Genomic DNA, 20,565 nt, shown 5'->3' with positions numbered 1-20,565 from the left:
CGGATTCGGTTCGGGTAACCCTCCAACTGCTCTCTAGGCGTCTTTTCCGGCGTTTCATCTCTCTCAGCTCCTCGGTAAACCAAGGGGCTAGTTGAGATCTACGCCGGGTCAGAGGCCGCAGCGGCACGACTCGGTCCAGTGCTGCGGCTGCGGCCACATCCCAGGCCGCAGCCTGATGTTCCGCCGAGTCGTGACCTAGGATCAAGAGCAGTGGTTCTCAACCTGTGGGTCGGGACCCCATTTGGGGTCGATCGACCATTTCACGGGGGTCGCCAAGCAAGGCTGTCCGCCATTTTTTTTGTCCGCCATTTTTTTCCCCTTTTCCGGCGGGTGCCTTACCTCCCTTGGGCTGGGCCAGTTGGTGGTCGGCCTGCTCCGTCTCTGCCGCTTGCCAGCTACGCCTCGGCCGGCGCAGGGGGCGGAACCACGCATGCGCGGCGCTCCTGGGCAGGGAAAGTCCTCGACTTACGACCGGTTGGGTAGTCCTCGACTTACGACCGGTTTAGTCCTCAACTTACGACCGGTTTAGTCCTCGACTTACGACCGGTTGGGGTCGCGGCATTAAAAAGGTTGAGAACCACTGATCAAGAGAGAAGCAGCCCCTCTACTGAATTCACCCTGTTCCCTTCCCCCCATCTCCTGCACTTATACCATGGTTCTAAATCAGTCCCCAGAGTTTAGAAGAATGTGACAGAAAGTCTCTAGTGACCACATCAGTTCTGTAGTGGCTTCATTGAGGAATTCAATTATCAGAAGTGAAATAAAGACTGAAGAACCAGTTGCATAGAAAGCTGACAGGAGTTCAGTCAATGTTGCAGGAAGATACACCATAAGCAAGTATTTTTTTTAAGGCAGTAGAAATCTTGTAAGCATGAAAAGATCACTCAGCAGTATTACACCCTATCAATGATCTTTAGAACCCAACAAAAAATTCAAATATAAGGCAAATTTGTTGCCAAGTAAATGCAAAGGCAAGGAATATGGTTGATGCAATTCTTAACCGAAAGAGGATTCTTTGTAGTAATATTTTAACTTATAATACAGTGAAATATTTTAAAATATATCTTATATTCCTCTGGGTTTTGATGACTCATCACAAACAAACAAAACTTTCCACCATGATTTTCTTTTTATTAACATTACTCCCATTTTCCCTAACTCTTTTGAACAAACATATCTTCAATTTATCCAAATACAGCTTTCCACTGTTCCACATCCACCCAACTAAATTACTGAACATGAAACTGAAACACAAGGTTAACTCTGTGGTTTTGCTTTGAAAAGCAAGGCAGTCTCATCTGACTTGCAACCCTGCAAGATATATGGGGCAATTTAATTCTTGGGGCCTTGAGTGGCAATCTGTATTGACAAGGAAAGGCCCATGGGAACAGTTAGGATCTTTTATTATACACAACTGCAGGCAATGGATTTTAATCTAGGTTAGACTGCAGTTTATGTGTATAGAGCAGAGAGGAAGACTAAACACACCCTCTTTTTCAGACCAGGGTCTTGGCAGTTTGGGCCTCCTAAGCTAGCAACATCTATGAACTCATATTAAGGAAGAAGCTACAGCTATTTAGGGGAAGATGCAAAGTACCAAAAAGTGTCTGGTAAGATAACAATTGTTAAGTATTACTGTGCTTCTATTCTAATTTCAGGATACTTTTAGCAATTTTATTTATTATGAAATTCATTTATTATAAAATTTATTTTCTGTCCATCTCGTATCCAATGACTCTGGGCGGATATGATTTTATTTGTAGATCATAACCAAGGACCATAAAACTCTGGTTCTATTTGTAAATCATAACCAAAACTTTGAGCAGTAACAATATCCTACATAATTCAAACCAGGTTATCTGAATGATAGTGTTCCCCAATATAAATTGGTCTAAGATGGAAAGAGCTTTCTCTCTGTTCCATCTGCTTGTGAAACACATTTGGCAAAAATTTGGAAGACAGCCTTCCAAAATCATTAACTCCCACTTCTTTCTTCTGATGATCTTCCCCTGGTAAGCAAACAATGTTTTTATTTATATAAGTTATTTATAATCAGTATAAAATTATAATTTGCTCAAAGAGCTCAGTTATTTCATGTTTTCCTCACAAGGATAAGCAAAACTGAGTCTCTAAAGCTTTCTATTTGGCAGGGTTTTAAATTCCAGTACAATATCCATACTAACCCATGCAACATTTAATGCAAAAGAAAAAATGAACAGACACAGGAAAATCCAAACCAGTGGAACATTACGTAGATTTTCCAAAAATCTAGTTTTAGATATTCAAAAACCAGTTAAAACCATTTAGCTTATTTAAGGAAAAATTCTTCACACCAAATATGTTAAAAGAAAAAATCCTCATCAGGATTTAGAAGAATAACCCAATTTGGCAAAGGCCAGATAATGTAAAGAAGTTGAAGTGGGTTTTGAGACAAGATAACAAATGCAATCTGATTTGCAAAAGAGTTAGCTCCTAACTTATGATTGCTTGTGAGTTTCTGCACTCTTTTCAGTTGTTAGATAGAACATCATGGAGAATGATAATAGTATTTTTTCAATTCACATGTAGTAAAATCTGCAGTAAAAATAAGAATGGTAAAAAGTCTTCTGCAGCATTAAGAGAAAGACATGCAACAGCAGACAAAGAATGCAAACGCTTAAGGTTAGAAAAATGAAGAAAGCCAAGCACCAGGTAAAGATCATTCTGTTTGGTCACCTGAAATACAGCCAGCGGCTTTCATTCATCTCTTCCACCGATGGAATATATTCACCGACTCTAGTATAGCACAAAAATGGGATTGATTTACTTATACATTATTATTTTTTTTTAAAAAAAAATGCCTTTCCATGTTGTTTCTTCTAGGACTACTTTACGCAAAACAAAATACCATTAATGGAGTGCAAAGTATGAAAATCAAAAAGAACAGTAAGAAAAAAGACAATAATGTTAAGTAACTCAGAAAATTAAAAATGATTATTATGATTATCGTTAAAAGAAATTAAAGGCACCAAGCAAACCTTCTCTTTCAAGTGTCCTTGATCCATAACTAGGGTTCATTCATTTGTTTTCCTCTCTCCCTGCCACCCACTTCAGTGCCAATGGAATGTGGAGAGCAAGGATGGAGATAAAAGCTGCAAGTCTTGATGAAACACTACAAGCTTTCATCAACCCTCCTAAGCAAGCAAAAAAACTTGAGCTGAAATGTATATAGAAAACCAGAGTCCTGTTATAATTAATCAGAGGTACTTATAATGAGAAGTTTCCCCATTATTCCTCTTCTCATTCCTAGGTTTATTGTTTCTACTCTTTTCAGAGTCACTTCTGTCCTTCTCTTTATGTTTTTATGGAATGCTACCATCTTCTTTCTAGGTCCTTGCTTCCTATAGTGGCAACCTACTTTCCCAAGCTTTTCTGCTTCTTCTATGATTTTCTCATTTGCTTGGACTGCTGAAGGACCCTCATATGATAATTCAAATAAAGGTAGTCCTCGACTTACAACAGTTCATTTAGTGACTGTCCAAAGTTACAACAGTACTGAAAAAAGTGACTTATCACCATTTTTCACACTTATGACTTTGCGGCATCCCCACAGTCATGTGATAAAAATTCAGATGCTTGGCTATTTAAGGCAGCTGTAGTGTCCTGGAGTCATGTGATCTTCTGACAAGCAAAGTCAACGGGGAAGTCAATTCACTTAACAACGATGTTACTAACTTAACAACTGCAGTGATCTACTTAACAAGTGTGGCAGGAAATATCTAAAATGGGACAAAACTCACTTAACAACTGTCTCACTTAGCAACAGAAGTTTTGGGCTCAATTGTGGTTGTAAATCAAGGACTACCTGTAATGCACCATCATAGGCAAGAGTTTTCTATTTATTTCAGGCCAGATCCTCACCTAAGAATTACATTTTCTTGGTTAAAATCCAATGGCTGATTATAATGTAGCAGCTGGTGCATATTTGGATGCAATGCAACATCATGGTATTTTATAACTCAAGCCTCAGAGTTCAGCAGTTGCACCAAAAATACAGAGAAGGAATGCAACCCATCCTTGCACTGCAGCACAATGTGTCCTAGCTATATGATTTGCAGAAGTAGTCCTCAGTAGTGATAGTTATGACCACTACTGAGCCCAAAATTTCTGCTGCTAAGCTAGATAGTTGTTAAATGAGTTTTGCCCCATTTTAGGACCTTTCTTGTCACAGCTGTTAAGTGAATCACTGCAGTTGTTAGTAAACATGGTTGTTAAGTGAATTTGGCTTTCCTATTGACTTTGCTTGTCAGAAGGTCACAAAAGGTGACCGCAACCATCATAAATACATGCCAGCTGCCGAAGTGTACAAATTTTTATCATGTGACCATGGGGATAATGCAACAGTTGTAAGTGTGAAAAATGGTTGTAAGTCACTTTTTTCAGTGCCATTGTAACTTTGAATGGTCACTAAACAAATTACTTTAAGTTGAAGACTACTTATACTAGCCGTCTTCTCTACAGCAATGGAAACATCTGGCAACAAGGGAATATTGTGGCATTTTTTGTGATTGTAATTCTAGTGTTTTGTCAAGAAAAGTTCCACTTGCATCAGATGTCTTAGCTAAATTTTTCACCACTGTGCCCCTTCCACTGAAGTCCTTTGCAATATATCTCATTATTTCTAGAACGATCCTCCTCCTTTTAAGAAGTTTTCTTTGAAGGAATGGTGTGTGGAGAAAAAACGCAGTAGGAATAAGTTTTGACTCACACAATTCTGAAGCCATACCTGAATCAAAGTTTACTGATTGGAAAAATAGGGAGAAATGTCCTTGCATTTGCACACAACACTTGTAGATCATTATGGATAAAATTGCTACCAGAATTCCAATTACATAGAAAGAAATATACATATAAAATTTAGCAAGTTATATTTATTTTCAAAATTCTAGAACAATGTTCCTGGGGTAATGCAAAATCTATGTGGCATTATACTGTCCATCCGAGATGCCATTCTTGAGGCCTTAGAAAGAACTAAAATTATGAAATGTTTCGTTTTAAAAATACTAAATAAGTTTTTCAAAATATAGATAAAGTCTTTCCTATAGTTCTTCACTGACTAAATAATTCTTGCCAGGCTGTCTTGAACAATTTCAAAGTTCCACTGTCAGAAGTTTTCAGAAATTTTCGATATATTCAACCAAGTGCTAGCAGCTGATACATCAACTATATGAGACAGTGACTCAATTCAGATATGCAGTATTTTCAAGCCATAAAATCAGAGCCTAAAATATTTGATTTTTTAAAAAATAGAATAATAGCTAACAAAGGGAAACTAAGATGATAATGGCTTGTCTACTTTCCCTTTCTCATCTACTCTGTCCTTCAGTCCCTAGCAGCATGCACAAAGATAGCTGCACATAATTCTAATGCTATTAAAACAAAGTATTTACCATAACTAATTGATTGGAAGCCACTCAGAATTTAGTATAAGATGATCAGCTACATAAATGTTTTAAATAAATAATTCAGATACTAAATCATACTAGCCCAGGTTTGTAAATCCATTTCAAAATTATGATGTTATACTCTAGCTGAATAAAGTTAATCATAGCAAGCCACAATAAATCCTTGCCTACCATTGGTTCTTTAGCCATGGTCTGAAATGTTAATATTGTAAACTGGTCAACACTCTCCTATACTATTACTACATAAACCCATTAAATGACTGGGTTATTATGTGCTTAGCAGAGGTTCTTGGAACTGCTCCTAAGTGAGTAAATTTCTCTGGTATAAATTAAGAAAAACAAGTCATTTCAGAATGACTGATTTTAAAAGCACAAACTCTTTTAAATAGTGTTCTCACAGAAAATATTTTTACTGCTGCATCATTTCCTTTCTCAGAACTATAAGCAAAACTAATTGATCAGCTCTTTTCTGCATAGTGGTTTAGGATATCCTGATTCAAGCATTATTTTCTCTAAAGGCTGTTAGCAACAGAAGATCTGAAAGATAACTGAATGCTAAATGCTCATGTTTATGCATGACTTAAATGTAATGCAATCCTCTGTCTTAATGAACTGGGTTGTAACAAGGGCTCACTCTTTACTAATGAAGAACATTTAAGAAGCCTTCAAAGCAGTTAAGCCAAAAGTTGCGCAGGACATTAGTAATAGCTAAAGGTATCTAACTGAATAAGGTAAACACAAAAATTGTATTAGATTAGAAGGTTCCCTGATAACAAATGACTGTATCAGATTTCCAAGTAAATGTGCTATGCACATAACTTTCTATCCTTTTTTTTCACTAGTAATCCTCAAATGGACATAACAACTTACACTCTAATTGTAATTTCAGCTAAACAGAATCCCTCCTCTACACATTGTATCTGACCACAAGTAAGGTTAGTGATGGCTATGTTCCTTACTGTGCCAAAGTATTATTAACCTCGACTAGAATATTCTTCTATTGCAGAGAGAATACAGGTAGTTCATGACTTACAACAGTTCGTTTAGTATCCGTACAAAGTTATAATGGCACTGAAAAAAGTGACTTCATTCCATTTTTCACACTTATGACCATTGCAACTACCCGACAAGCAAAGAGAATGGGAAAGCCAGATTCATTTAACCACTGTGTTACTAATTTAACAACTTCAGTGATTTACTTAACAAATGTGGCAAGAAAAATCATAAAATGAGGCAAAACTCACAACAAATTTCTCACTTAACAACATAAATTTTGGGCTCAATTGTGATTAAATGTTGAGGACTATCTGTAATTAGCACTGCCTCAAACTCTAACCAACTAATACTGTTATGATTTTTCCTCCTCTTCTCTTTGTATTACAGTTGCCCATGACTGCCATCTTCTGGGTTGTTTTATGTCCTGCAGCTTCAATGATTTTCTATTCTGTACATACAGACAAGACTCAGCTCAATTAAAAGGAAACAGGGTTAACACTGCAAATTTTTAAGAGCTTGTCTCTTTACAAAGCATACTCCTTTATCTATGATTTAGCTCAGGAGTGGGTAAGAAAGAGAAGGATTCCAAAGTTCCAAACAAATTCTAAGTATTTGGAAAGGATATCTCCTGACCGTTTGACAAAATAAATCCCAAAGAACTTTGTTGCTGAAATGAAGGTTGATGAAAATAATCAAGAATGGAATTTTGCTATGAGTGAACTATAGATCCTGGTCCTGCCTGATATTCACAAGTAACTCCTTGGTTTAGAATTTTTCCTCATACTAGTAATCAATCAAAAGCAATCTTCTATTTGAAAGTGTCTCTTTACCTTAAAAAAAACACATACACAAAACCAGTTTAACATTTCAAAGCAGCAAACTTCTGAATATATGAATTATGATCATATATTTTCTATGCAACTAAGTACATTATTTTGTTTATTTATAGCATACCATTATTATTTTTACAGAAAGATCAAAGTGGCAAAGATATCCAATATGCCTTCTTCCTATTTTCCCCTCTGTGAGGTGTATTGAGCTGAGAGAGAGTAACTGGCGCAAGGTCACCCAACTGGCTTTCATGGCTATGGCAGGACTTGAACTCACAATCTCCTGTTTTCTGACTTGGTGTCTTAACCAATAGACCAAAATGGCTCCAGTTTGAATATCTGTTAATACTGATTTGATTTAAAAAAAAAAAGTCACGTTATGAACAAGTTGGTTCAAATTCAGACTGGATACCTTATGTTTAGCCATGACAGCATGGGTGTTGTGCCTCCACCAACGATCCAGACAGTAAAAAAGACAATAAGTAGGGTTGTGGAGAACATCATCTGATGAGCATAAGTTGCAGTGTCCCGGATGGAAAGAGCAAATGCCATGGCTCCACGGAGACCTGCAGGCAACAGTGACAAAAGGACAGTGGTTGTCACACAGTAGAGAAGAGCTGTTTTGAGTTATCTCCATCTAAACAGAATGCCAACATTTAATATTTGACACAATCTATAATTACCAATGTTATACACAGTTTCTCAATTCCAGGAAAGAGAATCTGTTACTACGATGAAATATGAATGCTATTTAAAATCAGTATGTATCTGTTGAAGATTATGCAAGCCGCTCAACAATTAACAAAGCAGCTAAAAGAAATCCACCATTTAATTGGTCTCAGTGGTTTATAAAAATAAGTTTTGAAAAAACACAGTAAATGGTGAGAAAGCTCAAAAAAGTTATGAAACTTCCCAATATTTTATCTGTGGAACATATTTTTACAACATATTTAAGTCTAAGTGTCTCTCTTTGTATGTGTTGTCCATTCAAGTCAGTGTTGAATCCTGGAGACTGCCACTTTTTAACTGCTTAATCCCCCCCCCTTCTGCTAGTTCTTTCAGATTTCCAAGAACTTTCCTTAACTGCCAGAGGTAAACATTGTGATCTATTTAGAGGTTTGACATGACTTCAGGATTCTTATTTTTGTTTACTTTAACAAGAAATGTTATTGTTTTCAAAGAACAGGACAAGAACAGCCACAATAGATTTATTATTTTTCAAGATGTCACAAGTCTCCCTTCATATCACAGTTATTTGAACTTATCAATGCAACCACTTCTGAACCTATCTCCTGTTTTTTAAAATCACTACGAGATGATTAATTTCTACAGCACAACAAAAAATACAAAAAAATAAAATACCCCCTCCCCCAGGATATAAAACGAGTAGAACAAATAATAAAAGTTTTCGTCAGTTATGGTGAGGTAAGTTCACATTAGTCTTTGGTCACATCAAGACGAGTATTCCAAATACTGAAGACCTGCTCCAAATTTTGCTCTACTGAAAGAGAAGGTAAAAATATCTGTCATAATCATTTTCTCGGGTCAGGAGCCATTGCACTGTGGGAACTAGGTATGTCTAGTCTAGCAAAAAGAAAGATTGGAGGTGACATGATAGAGGTCTTCTAATATTTGAAGGCCTGTCACAGAGAAGAGAGGATTGACCTATTCGCCAAAGCACCTGAGAGGAGGACAAGAAATAACGAATGGAAGATCATTAAAGAAAGACCCAACCTGAAGTAAGGAGAAATTTCCTGACAGTGAGATCAATTAAGCAGTGGAACAGCTGGGAGCTGGGAGCTTCATTGCTGGAGGTTTTCAAAAAGAGACTGGACAACCATAACTAAGGAAACCCTCTTTATTGGCTTATTCTTACTAATTTACCTGAAAACATCATCATATGTTGAAAATTCCAGGAGATCTTGTGCCTTCTGCCCAAATTCAGGAAGAAAGAGAGCGGGTAGACGTGTGCAGCTCGTCCCAGAAAGACTGCTATCTATTCACAACTTTTGGTTAAGTATCCAACAGGCATATAAATCCCTTCTATTATTTTCAAGTAATTTCATTAATTTTAAGAATATCAAATACTATATCAAATATCAAATTGCATAAAACACAAAACCTGGACAAAAACCAAAGCAATGAGTCATAAAATACAAAGCAGGGAATATTGGATCCGTGTGCGCTATTAAACAACACTGGGACATAACAGAAGTATAATATAGTATGGTAAAACAGCTTATTAAGACTGAGACTAAAACTCAGACAATTTAATTTAATAATTTTAAGAATAAATATCCTACAACATCTCTTTCCCATGTAACAAATCCTTTTCTTATTCTTAACATGTGATATTTAAGTCCTAACATCTTCTGAGAAAGCCTCTATTGCACTGAAATCTGCTTGTGCGGTTTGAACAAGGGAAGCCTCTACTTCAGTGGTTCTCAACCTTTTTAATGCCGCGACCCCCAACCGGTCGTAAGTCGAGGACTAAACCGGTCGTAAGTCGAGGACTGAACCGGTCGTAAGTCGAGGACTACCCAACCGGTCGTAAGTCGAGGACTTTACCTGCCCGGGAGCGCTGCGCATGCGTGGTTCTGCCCCCTGCGCCGGCCGAGGCGTAGCTGGCAAGCGGCAGAGACGGAGCAGGCCGACCACCAGCTGGCCCAGCCCAAGGGAGGTAAGGCACCCGCCGGAAAAGGGGAAAAAAATGGCGGACAGCCTTGCTTGGCGACCCCCGTGAAATGGTCAATCGACCCCAAATGGGGTCGCGACCCATAGGTTGAGAACCGCTGCTCTACTTCAATAGTAAGAGAACCAACGTCTCTTGCTATCTATTTGTTCTTCATTATCTTCAGAAAGCATGAAGCTGCTGTTGAAAAAAAATAGAATTAACCTTCAGTCAATCTTCCTCCTGCACTGGTTACTAAGAAACCACTCTTATCATGAAAGCCACTTTAATGGATCCTTAGGGAAAACAGGTGGAAGATAAATTGCACTTCTTTGCCAAGTCAATTCAAGTAGGAAAATCCTTGCATACAAAGTATACTCCATATTGCATTCACATGTAAATCTACAGCTTGATTTTCAAATGCTCAGTTGCGTATGTACATTGCTCACTTGCAAGTGCTTAAGTAGAAGTGTTTATCAAATGAATGTTTATGAACATTTAAAAGGTTCAGCACTAGAGTAATCTAAATGGGCTTACAAGATTTAAGATAAAGAGGAAGAACAAGATCTCTTTGAAATAAAGCCAACCTTAATTGTGAATTCTACATACATGTGAATCATACAAGAGCCTTCCTAAAAGGCATTGGTCAGCTCAGTGAAAACAGTGTCAGAGCCCCAAAGAAATGTATCACTTTTCTTTCTATTATATATGTGCTTTTCTATCCATTTTTTGGGGCCTGCCATTCTGTTGGGAGGGGGGATGCTTTGCTTTGCTACACTGCCCTTCCCCCAGTGGAAGGAATGTAGCCAAATACCATTACCTTTATCTGGAAGAAGGTTTGCCCTTGGAGCCAGAAGTCAGAGCCCCAAAGAAACGTATCACTTTTCTTTCTATTATATATGTGCTTTTCTATCCATTTTTTGGGGCCTGCCATTCTGTTGGGAGGGGGGATGCTTTGCTTTGCTACACTGCCCTTCCCCCAGTGGAAGGAATGTAGCCAAATACCATTACCTTTATCTGGAAGGAGGTTTGGCCTTGGAGCCAGAAGGAAACGAAACTGAGAGAGACCTTGAGCAACACACCAAAGGAGCCAGTTACCAAAACAATATACCACCTGTGGATTGGCCAAGATTAAAACGGACAGTGGGACCTAGGGGGGAGGAGTAATGAATATTGCTTTTGATATACTGCTTGCATGGGTTTTCCCCCCAGACTTTGCTTTATTTCCTAGCTGTCACTAACTCCTAATAAAAGTTCCTTTTTGAGACAATGCCTGTTTCAAGAGTTCTGCTTTCTTGGAGACCTAGCTGAGGCAGGTCCGTACACAGAGACAAAAGGACACTCAAGAGAAGCTCCAGAGAATGTTGTTGCTGCTGAACCAATAAAACTGAACCCAAAGGCAAAGTTATAAAATCCATAAATAAATACGCTCTCCTAATCATCTTTTCATGCTGAAACATCAATGCTGTAGGGCAAAATGATACATAGTACTTTGAATTGCCACCTCTGTTATAGCTTTTGGAGCAATCTATGCAGGCCCCAAGCCAATAGATCTTTGAAAGAAGGTAAAGAAATGTAATTATAAATTAATTCTTAGAATGCAAGAATTGTAGCCAATTCCAAAACAGCATGAGGTAGCTGTCAACTCTACAACGAACCTGGCTGCAGCCATTTTGCTTGTTCTAGGTTGCCACAAGAATGGGAGGGGGTGCAGAGGATTTCTGCTAAATAGTTCACTGTCCCATGGGAACCAAGGTCATTTCTGTCGGTTGGGGGAAGGGGCGTATTTGTTTAGAAAGCTTGCCAAACTATTCTATTCGGAAACGTAGCTGATTGCATAGCAGTGGGGTAGGAAGTTTAACCTTGTAATAGTGTTTCTCTTTGGAGGGGATTTTAGACTTGGTTTCACTTTTGACCGTGCCGATACTATGTAACCAATAAACATGTTCTTTGAGGAAATTTCTAGCCTTGGAGTTCTGATTTGTTTGGTCTCATCTATCAGAACCATGACAGCAGCTTCTATACAGGAAGGCTGAGTGGGACATTGGCTGATTCTCTTTCTGAAAGGGGCTTTTGGAAGAAGTAGGTGGAGCAAGACATGACAGGTTGAGAAGGAGGCCCAAGAGTATGAGACCCAGTGGGGTCGGAAGCAGGCCTATGTCCTGTAGGGATCCAGCCAGATGGGAAGTAGGCCCAAGGGACCCAGCCCGGTAGGATAGAGGGAAGACAGGGTGGTGTTCCTGTGATAGCCAAGCACCTGAATTGCGATCATTTGACTATAGGGGAGCTGCAGCAGCCATAATTTTGGGTACAGTTTTAAGTCCCTTCATTCAGCACCATCATAATTTTGAATGGTCACTGAATGAATGGTCATAAGTCAAGGACTACCTGTACAAAAAAAATTTCACCACTCCTTTCATGTGGGATGTTTCTTCATCTATACCCTAATTCAGGGGTGTCAAACTGCCAGCCCGCGGGCAGGATGCGTCATGCCAAAACCGCACCCACCCCATTGCCGGCAATGGAAAAGAAGTCATGATACGTCATGACACATCATGTGACATTTCGAGTTTGACACCCCTGCCCTAATTTATACACTTGAGATTTCCTCTAGATCTCTCATCTGAATAACAACCAAACTGACACATGGAGAACCACATATTTTTTGAGTTGTTTTCCAGGCACTTTTGTCATTTTTACAGACTTTAATTCTAATGTTACCTCACATAAACAATTCAGTTCTGTGTGGACAGGTAATTAATTAATTCAGTTAATCTGATAGAGAAAATGATTTTAAGAAAGCATTTTGCCAGTACCAGTATATCCATATACACTTTCCATGGTCCTTGCTATCAAGGTCCCTGAGCTATCTGCTGCTTCCCTTTTTAAGAATCTGTTAACTGAAAGGAATCCATTGGAATCCGGCAAGCTACATGGTAAAATACCAGCTTTCATTTTAGAAATGTATTTGTAGGCATTCTTAGGAGATTAAAAAGTAAGATAGGTAGTGATACTTTCCCTACTTGAATATATGTATGTCCATCTTTTTGTAAATAAGAGGCAAATCAGTAGGGCTGGAAGAGAGCATTTAAGCAACTATACCAGTGTCCCTTTTAATAAATGTGCTTTAATTAATGTTTTGGAGGGTGCAGCCAGACACTTTGAGAAAAGGCAAATATTCTTGTTCAAATAACTATTACAAAAATCAGAAAATTATGCTTGCTGACCTGAAAAAGCTATTATTTTTAATCACTTCAACATATTTATTGCCTTCATTACAAAGAAAAAACTAAAATTGCTACTTATTCCCTATACTTGCTTTTAATATTTCAACCATTTTGATCAGGTGATCAATGTTTCTTCATAATTATATTCACCAAATTTCAGACTTTTGCTATCTCATACATATATACTTAAATACCTACATACCTACATATCTACCGTACATATATAGGAACTTTCATTTCCTTATATAATTTGAAAAGTCAAGAACACATGACAGCAAAAAGAAAAGGAAGAGAAACCTTTTAGTAGCAGTTCTCCGAAGACTACATCATAAATATTAACAATAATCAGTATAACTTAAGATATTGCCATTACTGTGTGAAAATGATTGAGAGGGATTAAAAAGAAGATTCTTTCTGGGGCTGACAACATAGATTCAAAAGTGCAACAGAATCAGCCAAAGGTCTGATAATAAAAAGATTTTTTAAACTTACGCCTGAAGGCAAGATTAAGTTTGGGGGTTTTTTCCTTGCATGACATATTTAGGAATAATAAAGATTAGGATGACAATAATTTCCTCATCCCTCAGTTTTCATTTGAAAGTATAATTTTCCATTTCCTAGTTTTCAGCAAGTACTGTACATCTTCTTCTTTTTCATCTTTCCCAGACTATGAAATTAAAGTAACTCTAATGTAATTATGTTTTTAGAAATTATATTTCCAGGATTTTGTTTTCTTATGGCGAAACTACTTCTCCTTCAGTTTTATTCTCAGATGCTTGAGAACTTCAGAAGATACAGAATCTGACTTTTTGTCATCTAACTTTAACATACTCTGTCCATCTTCTTCTGAAGATTTCTCAAATCTCACACTTGATTTGATAAATATGCAGATTTCAGAGATCCTGCATGCACACAGATTTATCCCACACAATACTGTGACTCAAGGACATTAATTTAAGATAATAATTAAGATAATATTTTTTCTAATATTTAATCTACTAGATATAATATCTAATATAGTTTAAGAAGCTCCATCCTCTTGTTTGGATTACAGCAACACAAAATTCAAAAGCCATGGTTTTATAAAAGGGGCTGCAGCAAAAGCTACTGTAGTCTGATTTCCAACCTACTATAAAATACATGTAGTTAGGAGCTAATCCCATGAATTCTGCAGGACTTATTTCTAAGTAGCCATCTACTATATAGCATTGCACTTTTAAAATATCTTTTTTTAATAAAGTTTTATTGAGTTTTATAAGGTTGGGGAAGGAATGGGGTCAGTATGGGGATTAAGGTTCGGGGTGGGAGTCAGGATTGGGATTGGCTTTAGCAAACAGACTATTGTCCGGGTATGTATGTTCAATAACACTAATTAATATAATAGTAAATAGCTATGATGAATATGATAAACAATAATCATAAACAGTATCAGTTAGTCAATACATATCATTCATCTTATTAATATACTGCTCACAAAAATAAAGGGAACGCAAACCCCTTCAGTTCCATGGTAAAATGTTCCCTTTATTTTTGTGAGCAGTATATATATTCACGATAACATATCACATTCATTTCTCACTAGTTCGTTTTGCTAACCATTGGTAAAAATTATCCCATGTTTTGAAATAAACTGAATCTTCTTTCTCTTTAATTTCTAAAGTTAATCTATCCATTTCTGCACATTCTAAAATTTTCTTAATTAAAATCTCTTCAGTTGGTAAATTTTCACTTTTCCAGTATTGGGCAAATGCTATTCTCGCTGCTGTCAATATATGCAATATTAAATACTCATTCTCCTTCTCATACGTGGCTCCTAGTATTCCTAACAGAAACAATTCTGGTTTAAATTCTACCTGTATTTTAGTCATCTTTTCCAACCATGTATGAATCTTAAGCCATAATTTTTTCGCTCTAGGGCATACCCACCAGATATGGTAATAAGTACCTAGCTTTTGTTTACATTTCCAACAATTATTTGAAGTGTTTTTAAACATTTTCGCTAGTCTTACTGGTGTCATATGCCATCTATACAACATTTTATACAAATTTTCTTTATATGAAGCTGTTTTAGTCAATTTAATATTTCTATCCCATAACTTTTGCCAATCTTCTAAATCTATAGAATATCCAAAGTTTTTTTGCCCATGTTATCATTGTTTCTTTTACTTGTTCTTCTTCCATCTTCAAGTTTAGAAGAAATCTGTAATCCCGGACTGGAGACTATATTATCAAGCAGCCATTTTACCATGGCTTAAAGAATGGATAACACTGAGAAATAAAAGACTACTGTACCTAGAGGGGCATGACCTACAAATTGGTTGACATGCCTTTCTATGGTACGGGAAAAATAAAACACACAGATACTTCCAAAACCACTCTGTAAGGAATGTACTTTTTTTAGAATGGGAAAGAATAAAACAAAAAAATTATATTAAACTACCTGAGTGGCTTTCAACAATGGAAGCTTTTGCTTACCCAAATTTAATTAATTATGACAAAGTTGTCACTTAGAAAGATATCCTGGACAAGGAAGAAAAATTGAAAGATAGACAAGATTTACAACGACAAGGTATTGACTTAGCATGGTGCCTTATTTGCAAATTCAAACAAGATACAAAAAAGATGCAAAGACAACGGGATTTTATAAAGAACAGAGATAGAATTTGATCAAATATTGTTAAAAACAGATGAAAACTTGATTAAGAAGCACTTTTAAAAATATCTTATTTCAACTCCATAAAAACACGAGAAAACTTCTGAAACCTTTGAAACACACATTTGAAATATGTTAAATATGAAGAAAGGATACAAACCCTCCAATTATGAAAATGGGGCTAAAAACATGTTTCTGGAAAGTAAACAAAGCTAATCCCATATAAGAAAATATGAAATTCTCAGCCAGGAAATGCAGAACTTCAAAGAGCTGAGGGGAAATGTGAAAAGATTAGTTTGCCAGTTGCATTCAATATAGCTGACACTTTATATAAATATGTATGTATTCCTGTCTTCTATAAAGCTCATGCAAAATAAAATAAAAATACATGTAATAATAGAAAATAATGGATTTAAAAGTTAAATATGTCATTTTATTACCAGTTATTTTTACCATTTTATACTATGCATCTGAAATTATATACCTGAGATAATATAATGTTAAGAAGGTAATTCCCAAATTCATATCTGTTCTCCTATTCCTAATAAATACTGAATTTGAATGATCTTCCAGTATAGCAAAGATAGTTATCATAAAACAAGAATTCCTTCCTGATCTTACTGGATTACAACTCTCATCATCAGCTGTGCTGCTGGGATTACTGTAGATGTACTTCAGCAACATGTGAAGCACCTAAGATTCCTGTTCAGAGTTGTAAAACTAAACCCCCTAAAAATTAAACCACTAAAACCAACTACAAATCAGAAGTCTTATATGTATCATCTCATATATTACAATGAATAGCATAAGAGATGCCTTGTATCCATGTCTAGCTGGATGTTGAACAGTGTATCATCATATCTATAGACACCAGTGTTTGGACCTTGTCTCACAATCATTTAGGAAGAACAGATCATGTTGTCACTGCTATCATCATTTTGGTCTTTAAATATTCTTGCACAGCTGAAACCGCAGGAAAAAAAAAGGTCCCAATTCTGCCATAGTTCATAAAAGGTATCCTAGCCCAGGGCTTTTCAACCTTTTCACCCATTGTACCACTTTTAGGATATGGCAATATCCGAGTATCACCAGTCGCTTAGCAAGGTGTCAAAAACTTGATGACCCCCCCCCAAAAAGGAAAAAAGTGATAAAGTACAGGTAGTCCTCGACTTACAACAGTTAGTGAATGTTCGAAGTTACAACAGCACTGAAAAAAGTGACTTATGACCATTTTTCACACTTATGACTGTTGCAGCATCCCCACGGTCTTGTGATTTACATTTAGATGCTTGGCAACTGATTCATATTTATGATGGTCACAGTGTCCCAGGGTCACGTGATGCCCTTGTGCGACCTTCTGACAAGTGAAGTCCATGGGGGAAGCCAGATTCACTTAACAACCGTGTTGCTAATTTAACAACTGCAGTGATTCACTTAACAAATGCCGCAAGAAAAGTCATAAAATGGGACAAAACTCATTTAACAAACTTCTCTCTTAGCAACATAAATTTTGGGCTCAGTTGTGGTTGTAGGTTGAGGACTATCTGTACACCCACTTACCACACTTTTAATGGTAAACTTGTGCCTGTTTCTCTGACATTAATATTTGCACTGTTCTACCCCCTTCTCTCCTTCTGGTTGCCTCAAAGAAGCTGATAGGTGATTGCAGGGGCTTTGGAGGGGGGTGTGCGGCTTCTGCACTTGAAGTGGGGGCATGGGGGCATGTTGGGGTGCTAGTTGGCTATCCCCCAATGATTGCCTAACTTTAAAACAGCTCTTGGGTGGCAACAGTTACCTAGCACAAGGGGCTCAGGAGAAAGAGATGCCGGCAATGCTAACTCCCAAAAATGCGGGGCTCAGAGGCAGCTACAAGCAGGGGAGGTGGGGGGGGGGAGAAAGGAAATCAAACCTGATTGACAGGGAGCATAGTAACCCTGCCCCTACTCTCCAGAGGGCAGATCCCCATCATCCCCGGCCCGGCAGGGGTCTTCCTGCCCCACCATTGCAGACGAAGAGAGGCTCCAATGAGAAGGAGGAGGAAGAGGGTTTAAGCAAGCTTAGTAACTGGAGTGGGGATCCCTCCCCCCAAAATGTGCTTCATGGGTAACCTCAAAGCACAACAGAAGAGACAAAAACCTACTGCAATCACCCAGCAGACGGCAGGGGGGGGAATAAAAACCAAACAGCCCCACCCTGCCAATTCTCAACAGAAATGCTCATGACAATGATAACTTCTGACAGGGGGAAGAACGCAGGCAGGCAGGCGTCTTGCTCGGCTGGTGGCTTGGGGAAGGGAAGGGGGCAGCTTCACCCCCCAAAAAATGCTGCCCTCTCACGAAAGCAGGATGAAAATTCTGAAAAATGATCAGGAAAAAGGGTTTAAACAGAAGAGAGTCTCTTCTAAACAAGAAAAAAAAAAGATCACATCTGCATCCAGCTCTTGGGGGTGGGGATTTTTATTTTTTACCTCGTTTTGCTCTTTTAAAAAGACCCCCCCCGAACACCAGAAACCGCGCGCCATCACCTGCTGCGCCCCCACAGACCCAAATTCCTTCTTTCCCTTCCTTTGAAACAAACAACCCCCCCCCCCGAATCCTCCCGTTCCTCCCTTCTGAATTACAATGAAAGAAAGCCAGGTCTTATTCTTTTGGTCTTTACATATTTAAATTGCTAGAAGGAAGTGTGGAAGCAAACCATCACGAGACACTCTTCCGTTTTAACCTTTTTCCCTTGTCGTTTTTTGGAGTTTTCATCCTGCTTTCGTGAGAAGACAGCGTTTGGGGGGGTGAATCTGCCCCCTTCCTCCCTCAAGCCACAGCCGAGCAAGACACCAGCCTGTCCGCCCAGCCGCTTGCTTCCTCCTGTCCAAGATTTTTGTTGTGAGCATTTCTGTTGAGGATTGGCAGCATGTGTGTGTGTTTGGTTTTTATTTCCCCACCCCCGTCTGCTGGGTGGATGCAGCAGGTTTTGGTCACTTCTGTCATGCTGGGAGGTTACTCACGAAGCACATTTGTTTTGGGGGGGGATCCCCACTCCGGTTGCTAAGCTTGCTTAAATCCTCTTCCTCCACCTCCTCCTCACCAGAGCCCCCCTTTGTCTGCAACGGTGCAGCAGGAAGACCCCTGCCGCGCTGGAGATGATGGGGATCTGCCCTCTGTGGAGTAGGGGCAGGGCTCTAGCTGATTGGCGTTTCTTCTGGGCTCAACGGAAGCACCAGGATCAGCGCCAATCAGCTGGAAAGTAGCGCTGATCCTGGTGCTTCTGCTGAGCCCTGACAGCCCCAAATAAGCGCTGATCAGCTGGAAAGCGGCACTGATCCCGATGCTTCCGCTGAGCCCTGAAGAAGCGCCAATCAACTGGAAAGCGGTGCTGATCCTGGCGCTTCTGCTGAGCCCTGACAGCCCTGCAGCTCCAGCTGTCTCTCGCTCAGGCTTGTGTGGTACTGCCGCCAGTTCAGTTCATTCCCCTCCCCTGCTACCACTTCTCTAGGATGGTCGCGTACCACCTACCAGGTGCCAATGTACCACCGGTTGAAAAGCCCTGTCCTAGCAGAATCATGTGGCAAAAATGGGAATACTTCAGTCACACTGGCACAGGGAAAAGTATAGTAGAAGAATAGCCAAGAATATTTGCCCCAGCCCTGTGGTTCTGTGGGACTAAGAATGTTTGGGGGGACATGACAGAGGTACATTTCAAAATACAGTTCTGCATCCCTGTAGTCTGGGTAACAATCCAAAAAAGACTGCACTTGATTGTTTTCCCAATCACATATTTTAGTTCATCCATTTTTATTAAAAAGTGTTTTCTGTTCTTATCCAGTAAGAACAACTTGACACAATAAGTGCATGTATACAATACAAATTATGTTTACTTATACAGCAAAACCAAGATTTTTTTTCTCACCTGCTTGGTTCGGCTTCTTGATTCAACAGATAGATTATTGTATGTGTAATGAGCTTGTGTTATTCCACAGAAAAGAACAGATACAACCCCTGTCAAGAAAATAGCAATAAAAAGCAACATTAAATAACTGTAGATTGTCTTTTTTCTATGCTTATTAAGATTTTAAATATGTTTTTTCATTCCTAAAGTATTGAAGATCTGGCTTGCCTATGAGGACCTGGTAAGTTAACCTTTTCTAAAGCATGTATCACATGAAAAGCTACAGAGCTTAATCTTATTTGAAGATATTACTCTGTGTCCTGGACACCTAGTTCTGTATTCCCAGGAGTACAAAGAAAACTGTTGTACCTGTAAGTAGGACCTGCCATACAGCATCTTCTCAGATGCCCACCTATCATATATATTCCATATTTGTAGAGGGAACCTTCACAGCTCCTGATTCTTCAAACCATTGGTGAGATTGAAATAAAATACTAGCTTCATTCTGGCATTGAGAAATCAATCTATATTTTGTAGAATACAAGCATTTTATGCACAACCATCTAGATACAAAGGACAAAATTACAACTAGACTCTTTGTATCAGCAATTCAGTGATATTTGAAACATAGCGCTTAGATGTACTATATTTCAGTTCATACAATGTTTCAACATTTTTAAAGATTTATTTCCTGCTGATAAAGAAAATTGTAAATAGCCTACTAGAACCATAACGAATACAACATAGATCATATTTTGTCTAGAATTGTTCAATATAAATAATTCTGTATTTTATATAAAATTCAGTCTATTAAAAATGTTAACAATCTTATTTAAATGAAAACAAAATACAGAGGAATCAG

The 20,565-nt window shown here is 38.3% G+C and overlaps 1 protein-coding gene across 2 annotated transcripts in view; it reads right to left on the bottom strand.

Moving 5' to 3' along the window:
- Nucleotides 1–20,565, bottom strand: part of SLC9A7 (solute carrier family 9 member A7) — a 67,524-nt gene that overhangs the window by 18,135 nt on the left and 28,824 nt on the right. Inside the window, exons 9-13 of one of the 2 annotated variants that reach the window (XM_015812270.2) lie at nt 19,725–19,813; nt 15,978–16,091; nt 9,155–9,266; nt 7,683–7,836; nt 2,716–2,775 (exon numbers count right to left, since the gene is read on the bottom strand). In XM_015812270.2, the coding sequence (XP_015667756.1) occupies nt 2,716–2,775; nt 7,683–7,836; nt 9,155–9,266; nt 15,978–16,091; nt 19,725–19,813 (529 nt within the window). The remainder of the gene's footprint in view (nt 1–2,715; nt 2,776–7,682; nt 7,837–9,154; nt 9,267–15,977; nt 16,092–19,724; nt 19,814–20,565) is intronic. The other variant, XM_029283401.1, reaches the window with a different exon arrangement.

This window comes from Protobothrops mucrosquamatus, unplaced genomic scaffold (genome assembly GCF_001527695.2).
Source record: "Protobothrops mucrosquamatus isolate PMUCROS unplaced genomic scaffold, P.Mucros_1.0 scaffold77, whole genome shotgun sequence".
Lineage (NCBI taxonomy): Eukaryota > Metazoa > Chordata > Lepidosauria > Squamata > Viperidae > Protobothrops > Protobothrops mucrosquamatus.
The sequence above is the reverse complement of the archived record's forward strand: the minus strand, read 5'-3'. Positions and strand labels throughout refer to the sequence as shown.